Genomic DNA, 12,022 nt, shown 5'->3' with positions numbered 1-12,022 from the left:
AGAAAATATGACCTCAAATGAGAAACACAAAGTTCTCCTGAAACTACACAAACAGTTTGGTCACGCCTCTGCAGAAAGACTACAGCGACTCCTTCGCAGTTCGGGAAATAAAGACAAAGATTGTGACACTATTTTACAACAAATAGTACAGGAATGTGACATATGCCAGAGGTACAGCAAGACCAAGCCGAAGCCTGATCGTGCCTAAAGCCCGACTGGTTGCCAGAGGTTTTGAAGAGCGGAATATTCAAGAGTTACCGAAAGATTGCCCCACATGTGCCACAGATTCACTTAGACTTATGTTATCAGTGATATGTCAAAACCAGTGGGAAGTCCATTCTATGGACATCAAATCTGCATTCTTGCAGGGTATTGAGCTATCCAGGGATATTTATATCCGCCCCCCTAGAGGCAGGATGTCAACATGTTGTATGGAAACTAAAGAAATGTGTATATGGTCTTGCAGATGCATCACTATATTGGTACAACAACGTGAAGGAGATCATGCTGAGTACTGGTGGTAGAGTGTCACAGGTGGATCCGGCAGTCTTTTACTGGTTGGATGAGCAATGTAAGGTCACTGGGGTGCTTGCATGTCATGTAGATGATTTTCTTTGGGCAGGCTCATCAAACTTTTCATCCAATGTGATCCCCCAACTGCAGTCTGCATTCAAGGTTGGGCGTGAGGAGCATGAAAAGTTCTCCTATGTAGGAATGGATTTTGTAACTGTTAAAGGTGAAGTTCAGGTACATCAACAAAGTTACATTGAGAACCTGGAGCCTATTCCCATACAAGCAAGTCGGGCCACACAGAGAAATGAACCCCTCAATGAAACTGAGAGAGAGCAGCTACGATCAAAAATAGGACAGATCCTATGGGTTGCTAAACAGACGAGACCTGATGTAATGTTTGATTCATGTTGTTTGGCTTCTAATATAAAAGGGTCAACGGTACAGTCTGTTCATGATGCTAATAAGATAATCCGTAAGCTAAAGTCTGAAAAGGTGACACTCAGATTTCAACATCTGGGAAACAATGATGCTCTGAACTTGATAGTTTTCAGTGATGCTTCATTTGGAAACCTCCCAGACGGAGGTACACAGGGAGGTACTTTTATAACACTTATGGGAGAAAGAGGGAAGTTTTCCCCCCTCTGTTGGCATTCAAAGAAAATCAGACGTGTGGTTCGCAGTACCCTTGCAGGGGAAACACTTGCCATGTCAGATGGGGTAGACAATGCAATTTTTCTAGCCACACTATTTTCTGAGCTCACTACTGGAAATGCTGGGCTGAATACACTCCCTGTAATCTGTGTGACCGATAATCACTCTGTTCGATGCGCTCAAGTCCACGAAACAAGTCACAGAAAAGAGACTCAGGTTGGAAATCAGTAGCATTAAGGAGCTCATTCAGAACAAGCGCATCAAGCAGGTGCGTTGGTCAGACACAAAATCTCAGCTCGCTGACTGTCTCACAAAAAAAGGAGCTTCGGCTCTTGTGCTCTTAAAAGCACTCGGTGAAGGACAATGGGATCTGGGTTAAAGTGTCTGTTTGAAATGGAACATTGAAAACATTTTTGGTCATGTATTTGTTTCTAAAATGTTTCCCTAATTTATGTTTACTACTCAGGGAATTTAAACATTTTTGTTTTAAGTCACTGTGTGATTGTTTTATGATTCATGCAAGGTAAATGTTATTTTTGTTTTGTTTATTTCTTTAAAAAGATAGAATGAGATTGTTAACATGTAATCTCTTTGCATCTACTACTGGCAATACGGTAGTCTAGGTTGCCGTCTTGAGGCTGTGAAACGCATGCGCAGTTAGTCTGTGTCGACCACGAGCTGGAGTTCTACTGTTCGTTAATCGCTCTGTAATGGTGTTATGCAAGTTGATTGAATAAACCAAGTGAATTGAAGATAAACGTTGTGTTTATTTATAGTAGACTAACAGTTGAGTGCCGGAAACGTAGATCTACGTTTCTGTCACGGTATTTCTTTTATTATCTATATCAATTCATAATTCAGCGGGGCACCTTGTGCATACTGTTCTGAGTGTGTCTAAGCTGGCAGGCTTATATACCGCCCTCTAATGCCTTCGGCCAGTAATGCACCCGGTTAGAAATGGGTTCGTTTATTTTCTATACCGAGCTGCGGCATGGGGGCGGGTACTAAACACTCCGGCAAAACACACTTATAGGGATGGCTTGGACAACTGACCCCGCCCGCCCATTGAAGAGCAATGCCCAATAACGTTAGAGGGACGATCGTCGATCGCTGTGGATAACTGGAATGGCAATGAGATTATTGGATATTTTCTTTTTGCATTACATCAGAGACCAGGTAAGGACACTATATATGAAAGCTTGCGTTGATCTGATATTTATTTCTACTACGATTGAAGCTATATGTGTTTATGTGTCTGGCTGTTCTGCCGTTGGGATGCAGGAGGGGGCGGGGGGGGGGGGGGGGTGCGCCGGTCTAAATCACATTGCATGCGTGCACCACAAAGGATAATAGTGATGATCTAGCGTTGATTTCAGGAAGAGCCGATAATCAGGCGAAAAATGACAACGTGTTTATTGAATTACACAAAAACGCTGTTTTCGTGTCTTTTCCCTGGAATTGCTCAGAAGCGGCCGGACTATGTTCATATTCAAAACGGTATCAAACGGAAATGTACGGATGAAAAAATAATCTGTTTTTTGCACGTTGACCAGAAGTAGCTCAATGAGACTCGACGGCGTTATTAGACCCATAGCGATACTATAAAATATAGGTTTAGTTCTACAAACTACAACTATGTTTACATGGGTTTAATGGGCGGCACGGAAGTGGTCACTTCCCGGAAGGGGCGTGGCACTCAATGTGTTAATGTCAAGCCCTGCACAGCCTCCACTAAGGGGCCCGGCGACACCATACTTGAGTCACAAAATTGTAATATTACCATATTACGATTTATTACCTTTTTTCAACTGCAAATTATGTCCCCAACAGAAAACGTTAACATTTGCAATAGAAATATATATACAGCTGCAGCATCAGCTTTTATCTAATAACATGTTTTCAGTCTGTTCACCTCATTCCAAAAAAATTTGCAGTAAATGGGATTGTCAAGCTAATTATTATAATTTTTTATTTGATAAATATTAATAATTGGTGTCACTGTATAAATATAATATCGGCACGCAAGAAATAATATATACTGCTGTATTGTTTTTCCCCCCACCTCTAGCTTCCACTAGGGCTGAGTGATGTGGTGAAAATATTATAGCACAATAGTCTTTTTGACCGTATAGCGATATTTTTGTTCTTTCCAGTGCAACATACAGCATGATGAAATATTCTTTTATGCATTCATTTTTTTTGTAATACAATTGACATGGTGCGTTTTCATTCAAAAGGGTATATTTTTTTTAATAAAATGTGTATCTCAAAATCTTTATAATACTGATACAAGGACAATATCAATTATACCTCCCAGCATTCGCTTCCACCAGATAGTCTAATATTTATTACCCCTCGCAGTATCACTATAGCATGTGTGCTTCTATGAAGCACTAAAGTGATATTTCACGTTGGTAAAACAAAGCTTTGTACGTTTTTTTGTTTGTTTGTTTAACCACATTTTTGCTGTCTCATCCATCTGCGATGATCCCACATGTTCATTTCTGCTTTACTTCCAACTCACTGTAACTACAATATTTAGCGATTATTAGACTAAAAAGTAGGGCTGTCTTAAATACTTCGAAGCTTCGTTCGATGGCACAAGCTTCGAACATTAAAAAAAAATCGAAGTTACAAAAATAAAATAAAAATGTGCCTCCAAAATCGTGCACCTCCATTCCAATGAAACGAAAGTAAGCGGCGCCTCGACTCCACCCCTCTACAACAAGCACGTGGAGATTATCTGTGTTGAAAACAACAAGGACGTGTGCAGCAGACATGTCGACGAAGAAGTCATCAGACATGTGGTTACACTTTAAAATATGCAAAGACAATGCCCAAAAAGCCGAGTGCCAGATATGTGAGAAGAAAATGGCATATCACAACTCTACAACAACTTTGTCAAATCACCTAAAAAACATAAGTATCGTTGTACACGACGGCGATGCCACACAAAACATTAATAAGGCTATGCCTATGCTGCTATGACTAATGTGTTACCAAGTTGGCTAATTTAATTGTAATCATCTGCTTTTGTAGGTGCATTGTCTGATATAATTATAAATTATAAATTAAATATAATAATAATAATGGATTGGATTTATATAGCGCTCTTCTCTGACTGACTGTTGCTCTGACTCAGAGCGCTTCACAGAGTCCATTATTCGTTCATACACAGTCATACCGGTGGTGGTAAGCTACAATTGCAGCCAGAGCTGCCCTGAGGCAGACTCACGGAAGCGTGGCGAATAATCAACGCCTACGGCCCCTCCGACCACCACCAACATTCATTCACATGCATACACATTCATACGAGGCAAGTAGGTTAAGTGTCTTGCCCAAGGACACAACGGCAATAATAATATAATTGTTTGCTTGATAGACGAAGGTTGCAACATAATTATGTAATGTCATGTCGTTGGCTGTGAGAGCAGCCCCACTGCACCCAGGCAGCGCAGCCGAGTGAAACCTTGTTGGCTGCGTCAGTCACGAAAGGGGCTACTTAATTAATTAATCCAATCCACTTTATTTATAGAGCACATTTAAAAACAACATTTTTGGGCGCCCCAGTGGCGAACCACATAGCGCGCTCAGCCGCGACACGGCCGACCCGGGTTCGACTCCCGAACCCGTCGTTATTTGCCGAATGTCTTCCCCCCACTCTGTCTCCCATTCCTCCTCCGTCTCTCTCTACTGGACTGCCCAGTAGCAATAAAGCGATAAAACGCCAAAAAAAATCTTAAAAAAAATAAAATAAAAAAGTTTACCAAAAAAAAGCTTTGAAGGTCAGCCCTACTAAAAAGTGACATCCCACCCCGGAGGCTGCAGTCCTCTGACTCTGGTCTGTCCTCTCCATCCCCACCACCAACCTGCGCACTGTCTGTCCCAGAGCCTTCTCTGTTGCCGCACCCACCCTCTGGAACTCCCTCCCTCCAGACATCCGCAAAGCTACATCCCTGGACTCCTTCAAATCACAACTCAAATCTCACCAAATGTATTAATGACTCTGCCTGACTTCCCTCCTTTACCCAATTGTCCCTCTGATTTCCTTCCCCTTAGTTTGCCCGCCTCCTATGTTAAGCGCCTTGGGTTTCCTGAAAGGCGCGATATACCGTACTTTTCGCAACTATAAGCCGCACCCGACTATAAGCCGCAGCAGCTAAATTGAATGATGTGTACATATATAAGCCGCACTGGACTATAAGCCGCAGGTGTTTTAATGTTTAATTACAATATGTAATTAGCATTGGGACACAATACTGTCGGACAAATAAGAATTAACTCATTTACAAGTTGTATTAAGTTTAGCAAATAAGGGAACAGATAAATAACATTTCAATGCAGTCAAAAAAGCAATATTTAGATTTTTACATTTTCGGGTTTGGTCACGTTGAGTCACATATAAGCCGCACCATTATATAAGCCGCAGGGTCGAAAAATTGGGGAAAAAGCTGCGGCTTATAGTCCGAAAAGTACGGTACATTTACGAAATTATTATTATTATTATATGTACAGGATATGCCACAGACACAATGTTTTGTAGGGCTGAGCCGAATGCTTCAAAGCTACATGGTAACCAATGTCAAAATTAAGATTTGAATGCTTGTTTTATTTTTAGTTCTCCTAAGACAAGGACATTTAGTCATGAGAACTTTCAGAAAACATATCTAACCCGTAGCTCTCGTTTACACACTGCAATGAAACCATGAAACTCTGCACAGGGGGAAATTAAGCCGATTATTCCCCGAAAATTACTACCGAAGCCCAAAAATGATAATCGGGACAATTTCACCAATTATTTTTCTTCTTCAAATATCCTCTTGTGTTGCTCGTCAATAAGAACGTTTTCAGTTATGCATGAAGAGACAAACAGCAGTTTATGATCAGGAGAAGTAAAATAAGCGGTTTTAAAATATGAAATTGTTGCGGTGAAAAATATTAAATATCACTTTAACAAAAAACTAAAACATAAGACATGTTCCATTCTATGTAAGTTGAAGTTCTCAGTCTCACCTGTTGTAGTTGTAGCAGCTCGGAGCTGTCTGTGTGCAGGTCCAGCGAGGGGTTAATGGCACACACCATGAAGGCCACCTCCATGTTTCTGTTACATTTCATGTAGGAGCCCTTCAAGTACAGCCAGCTCTGGAGGACAACAAGGATGGAGGGTAAGGGAGTGAGCGCCGGGATTTAGCAATATGACTGCAGTTTTAATTGATCGGTATCATCTATATTAAGCCAATGCCAATCCTTTTTGTTAAAAAATAAATGAACACTTGTGTAAGTTGTGATGTAGACTATTTTATTTGTTAAGCAGATTCGCTTACCAAAAAAAAAAAATTTTTTTACTAACTTTAACACATTGTTTGTTTGTTTGTTTGTTTGTTTGTTTATTTACACATATAAAAACAGTTACATATATAATACAATATAGTCCACAAGGGATGTGTAGGAGAATTGCCTAAAAACCCTCAAGGGGCTTGCATGTGGCATTCACCAGGAAGCAAAATTACATTATATCAAGATAAATATAAAATAAAATCCCCCCCCCCCCCCCCCCTAAACAAACAAACACACACAAGCAGGCCTACATAGACACCGAAGTAGGCACCCCATGCCATACGATTTCTGGTATAGAGAAAACAATCAATGACAGGAAGAATATATAATAAAACGAAAATACAATAACAAAATACATCAAGCCATCAGACCACAGTTTGTAAAGGAAGTCCATATGGGAAATATTGGTGATCTAGGAGATGAGATTTCAGTGCTCTTTTGAATTTCAGAAAAGAAAATTCCAAAATATGTGTAGGCAAAGAGTTCCACAACTTTGACCCTCGGTAGAGCAAACAAAACTGAGATTGGGAAGTGCGGGAAAAGGGTGGTCTAAGCAAACAGGAACTACGTGTGGGGTAATTATGAATTTGGTGATTGTGGGCAAACATGTCATGAAAAAAAGGGGGAAGGGCTCTGTTTAAAGAACTATGCACAAATAAACCAGTCTGAAGATGATTCACTTGATAAACACTGCAGTTACAGCCCAATCCACAATGGTTAGCAAACTTGTTTTTCTTCACCAGCTGAGAGACCAGTCAAGGCCATAGTTTGTGGATGTCATGGGAGTAGGGATGTCGGGATCTGAAAGACGGGAGCTGATCACAGCATATTTAATTGATCGTTATCATCTATATTAAGCCAATGCGAATCCTTTTTGTTAAAAAATAAATGAACACTTGTGTAAGTTGTGATGTAGACTATTTTATTTGTTAAGCAGATTCGCTTTTTTTTTACTAACTTTAACACATTGACCGCCAGCAGCAGGGGGCGCTGATCCCCCTTCAGCGCCAGGTCTTTATTCAATGGATATAGTTTTAGACTGCTTAAAATATATCTTATATTATAGCTATGGGTCTAATACACGCGTCGATTGTCAGTGAGTTGCTTCCAGTCAACATGCCCAAAACAGATTGTTTTTTCATCTGTACATATCCGTTTTATACCGTTTTGAATAGAGTATGGTTTGGGTGCTTCTGAGTAATTCCAGGAAAAAGACGAGAAAAAGGCATTTTAGTGTAATCCAGTCATCACGTTGTAATTTTTCGGCTGATTATCTAATCATCCTGAAATCAACGCTAGATTATCATTATTATATCTCCTCATGTATACATGAAATGGCCCTCGTAGCGGGGCACTCCCCCGCCACCTCCTCCCACTCAATGGTAAACAGCCACACACACACACACAGATAGCTTTGATCGTGGTAGAAAGAAATATCAGATCAACGCATGGTTTTATATATAGAGTCCTTACCTTGTCTCTGATGTAATGCAAAAAAAAGAATCCAATTATCTGATCGCCATTCCAGTTATCCACAGCAATCGTGTCCCCGACATTACCGAGTGTTACACATGAACGGGCGGGCGGGGTTAGTGTCCCATGACATCGTTGTAAAGGCCTGGCTCGCCCGAGTATTTAAACCCCGCCCCCACGGCTCAGATCGGCTCTGAAAACACACCAGACCATTTTCAATGGAGTGCATTAGCTCCGCAAGGCAGTAGAGGCGATATTCGCATGGTGGGCAATAACGAGTATACTCGTTCTTGGCAATTAATGTGTTAAGATACTTGGAGGTGTGCACTGTGTGGCTGTATTATCTAGGAAAATAGAAATATCACATCAGAACTCAGTATTGGCAGATAGTCTATAAAAAATAAACTTGATCGGGACATCCCTACATGGGAGTATATATGGCAAAAATGGGGTTTAGCAATATATGTTTCATGATGAACATGAATAACTTAATTATGTCTCACCTGCACTGGATGCTTGCTTGCCTGATGCATAATATTGATAGAGTATTTGGACTGTTGATAAAGTTTACTCTAGTCTTGTCCAGAATGCCTTACATTCCCAATTTGGTATTTTGAATGTAGGATTTGGTTTGTACATTTCTAAAATAAAGAGTGAGAAAACACAGTCTGTAGTCGTGCCTCACCCTCTCACTGACTCCCGTTGTGACCGTTTGCCCTCGCCGGTCCTCGTTGCCCTTCCCGTGCCACGTGACCTCAGCCGTCTCCTCGCCATTCTTGCCGAAGAGCACCCAGGCGTGGTCCTCGGACAGAGCCAGGTGAACGTCCTTGAGCCCCAGAACTTGACAGGCGGCTACGACAGCAAACGCCACCCCCGAGCTGTCCAGCTTTGTGCCTGATTAGAACACAAAAACAAAGCTGATATGAGTCTATGCTTATCTGACTGGGGGAAAGAAAGAATCACTTATCTATAGAATCCTTTTCAGTATAATTCTGTTACAAGGGGAGCAGCAACTTTATTCCCTGTCAGCTATTGTATTAGGTGCAACAGGAAATAAACAGTGTGATGATGTCATGTGTAATAATACAACAACCAACCAATACATTTGGTCACACACCAAACAACTTGATGTGTATATTATTATTCAATAATATACACTAGAAGGTCCCCACTACCGCTTTTTGGACGTCCAAGCTTTAACAGTAATTAATTATCAGTGAATAACCGCAGCTTCATATTTCCCAGAGCACAAGGTTTCAACGCAGCAGGTAAACGAAGGCTATGTGGTAGAGCTACAGGCCCTTGTCTGAAAACTCAATTTTCAAAACGAATGTTGGGATTATTATTTCTTTAAGTTATTTCTTAAGATGATGATGTAGCAGGCATATTTGGGGGGGGGGGACAAAGCATTCTAAATTTGACTTTGGCGAAGATTATTATGCGAGTGACTGAGGCTTTGAAGCATTTATGTGTGAGCCCTACACACTAGTATCTGCAACCACACAGCACCCCAGGCGGTCGTACCCGTGATGAGGCTGAAGAGCGACTGGATGTGAGCTCGGTCCTTGAAGTAGGAGCGACTCAGACTGTTCCAGATGACGTCAGACACCTTCTTCACCAGCTCCCTGCTGGACACTCCGGCAGGCCGGCGATATTGAGACAAGTCCACCGCGCCGCGTATCTGGGCCGTGAAGCGCTCGTGAAGGGCCGACAGCATCCTCAGCTCCACGGTGGGGAAGCAGGAGGTGGGGCAGTCCGGCTCCAACGGCTCGAACCGGACCCCGGGAACGTTTATTGGTATGACCCGGTTTACAGCCAGGAAGTGCTCAACAAACCCCAGTACCAGAGAGAGGAGAGCCAGGTCCGGCTCAGGTTTACGGAGTTCAGCGTCAAACAGCTGGACCACTCCATCGATCCCCCGCAAGGGAAAGTGCTTCTTCTGGGCCGAATGCAGCCCCATGTTGTTGACTGTCACTCAAAAGTCTGATTTATGTGTGTTCCAATCTCCTCAACAGCAACCCTGGATGTTACAGACAACCAAATTAAACTCCATAGAAAACATACAAATTCGACAATCATAATCAAATGTATATTAGATCTAATTTAGTGAACTTACTAGATGAAATATTGAACAAAAGCTATTGTGCGACCTTCAACCGAGTCTTGGCTGCTTCTCTAGTGTTGTATAATATGTTACATCAACACCGTTAACATGGACTGAGTGGGCGGGGCACTGCCTGGCAGTACTCAGGGAAGCTAGCTAGAAACATTAGCAACATAACTAAATAACGGTCATATTTAATGAAGCAATGCATCTAGTAAAGTATATATAACTAGCACTGGGTGAGTACTCCATGTGTGTATTAACCGGCACAAAAAACATCTCAGTTATTTAACCGGACAGCAGTCACAGCACCGTGAGATTGCTAACGTTGGCCAGGCTGACGTCAGCCAACTAGCGTGCTAACATTAGTTAGCTAACTAGGCTAGCGAACGGTAACCCCCGTTCGCTGAATGAAAATACAATTTTGAGTTGCCGTTATGAACATTGCCAGGGCGTGACAATTTGGAATAATAGAAAACCAGGCATACAGCTAGTAGGGCGTGTGGTGCGGACTAGTTAGCTAACGGTTAGCTGGCTAACTAGCTAGTTACCTAGCTTGTTGGCTATGTGAGGCCAATTATTGGATAACGCTAGCTAACACTTTCTGGCTAACTAGGTTAGCTCGCAAAGTTAGCAAAGTCTCAGTATCACGTTAATATAGCAGAAGTTTGTTTAAGCACTTGATATTTCAAAATGTGGCCAATGTGGTAGTTTTTAGTTAGCTACACAACGTTACCGCTTTTGCTCACAGCCGCAGCCACATGTTTTTGTTTGTGTCCCCCTTCTTTTGCCGCGCAGTTCAGATTGTTCTAAAGAAGCGTTCCAGTGCGTTAGAACTCAAGGTTTCCGCGCCTGATTAGATCTAACAACTATGCACACGATACGTGTGAACACATTAGGCTATTCCGGATACTTTCAGATCGAATAAACTGCGCTCACGCTTTCTGCAGATGCATGCATGGAAATGTAGTTTGGTCGTTCCTCAGTGATCTTTCAGTCCTATCAGATCTTCTTTCAAATTAGTCACATTTATAACAAATTGCTTAAATTATACATTTAGTTCTTCATTATCACTTAAACAGAGATTGTATACATTACATACATACAGAGATCATATACATTACATACATTTAAAAAAAACTATTTCGTATTTTATTTATTTTTTTATTGATAATGCATTACATTTTTACCATTTCCTCGGTGCAAAATAATAAATGGCCACAAGATCTATGAACCATTTTTAATGAAGTCGTCCCTACACAGTTGTTCCTTTCTCGCCTTCCAAAAAATACTACAAATCCATTGCGATACTTTTCAGGAAGTGACGTCAAAATGTTTACCCGGCGGGAATTCAACTGTGCAAACTGACAGCAAATCTCGTATGATTGATTGATTGATTGATTGAAAACTTTATTAACAGATTGCAGAATGGCTACAGTACAGTACAACTCAATACATACAATTGTTAAGGGGATGCAGACCAGAGAAATACTTTCGTCTTGTTTACATCAGGGTGGTCCCCCATTTTCAATTCATCATAACATATAATGACATACACCCACGACATACAGATAGACAGTATCTACTATGTTTGACTGAAAGTGAGGTAAACTTCAGCTGTCACTAATACCTTTCTTCAGTTTTTGAAACGTTATCATGCTTTACATGATACCCGTTAGTCTGTATTAATATGGAGAATGTAAAAACAAACAACATATCTGACCATAGCTGTCAACATTGGGATTTGAAAAAACGGGAGAGCTCAGCTGCCCTCTGGTGAGCTGCCTCGTCGCTGCCATCTGCTGGTCAAAACCTGTATGTACCCAAGGAATGAATGAATGATGAATGAAAACTTTATTTAACAGATTGCAAAATGGGTACAATACAGTACGGCTCAATACACATAATTGTTAAGGGGATGCAGACCAGAGAAATGGGGGGGTG

The 12,022-nt window shown here is 41.4% G+C and overlaps 1 protein-coding gene across 2 annotated transcripts in view; it reads right to left on the bottom strand.

Annotated features, from left to right (window-relative positions):
* The window catches only part of men1 (multiple endocrine neoplasia I), a 30,602-nt gene extending 19,729 nt beyond the window's left edge, over nt 1-10,873 (bottom strand). The window contains exons 1-4 of one of the 2 annotated variants that reach the window (XM_084324796.1): nt 10,815-10,873; nt 9,499-9,994; nt 8,660-8,868; nt 6,178-6,306 (exon numbers count right to left, since the gene is read on the bottom strand). In XM_084324796.1, coding sequence (XP_084180922.1) covers nt 6,178-6,306; nt 8,660-8,868; nt 9,499-9,934 — 774 coding nt within the window. In that variant the 5' untranslated portion in view covers nt 9,935-9,994; nt 10,815-10,873. Of the gene's footprint in view, nt 1-6,177; nt 6,307-8,659; nt 8,869-9,498; nt 9,995-10,090 lie in introns of both variants that reach the window. The other variant, XM_084324797.1, reaches the window with a different exon arrangement.
* Nucleotides 10,874-12,022: the final 1,149 nt, after the last annotated feature.

This window comes from Notolepis coatsorum (assembly GCF_963971535.1).
Source record: "Notolepis coatsorum genome assembly, chromosome: 1".
Taxonomy (NCBI): domain Eukaryota; kingdom Metazoa; phylum Chordata; class Actinopteri; order Aulopiformes; family Paralepididae; genus Notolepis; species Notolepis coatsorum.
Note: the sequence above shows the minus strand (reverse complement) of the source record. Positions and strands in the feature narration are given on the sequence as shown.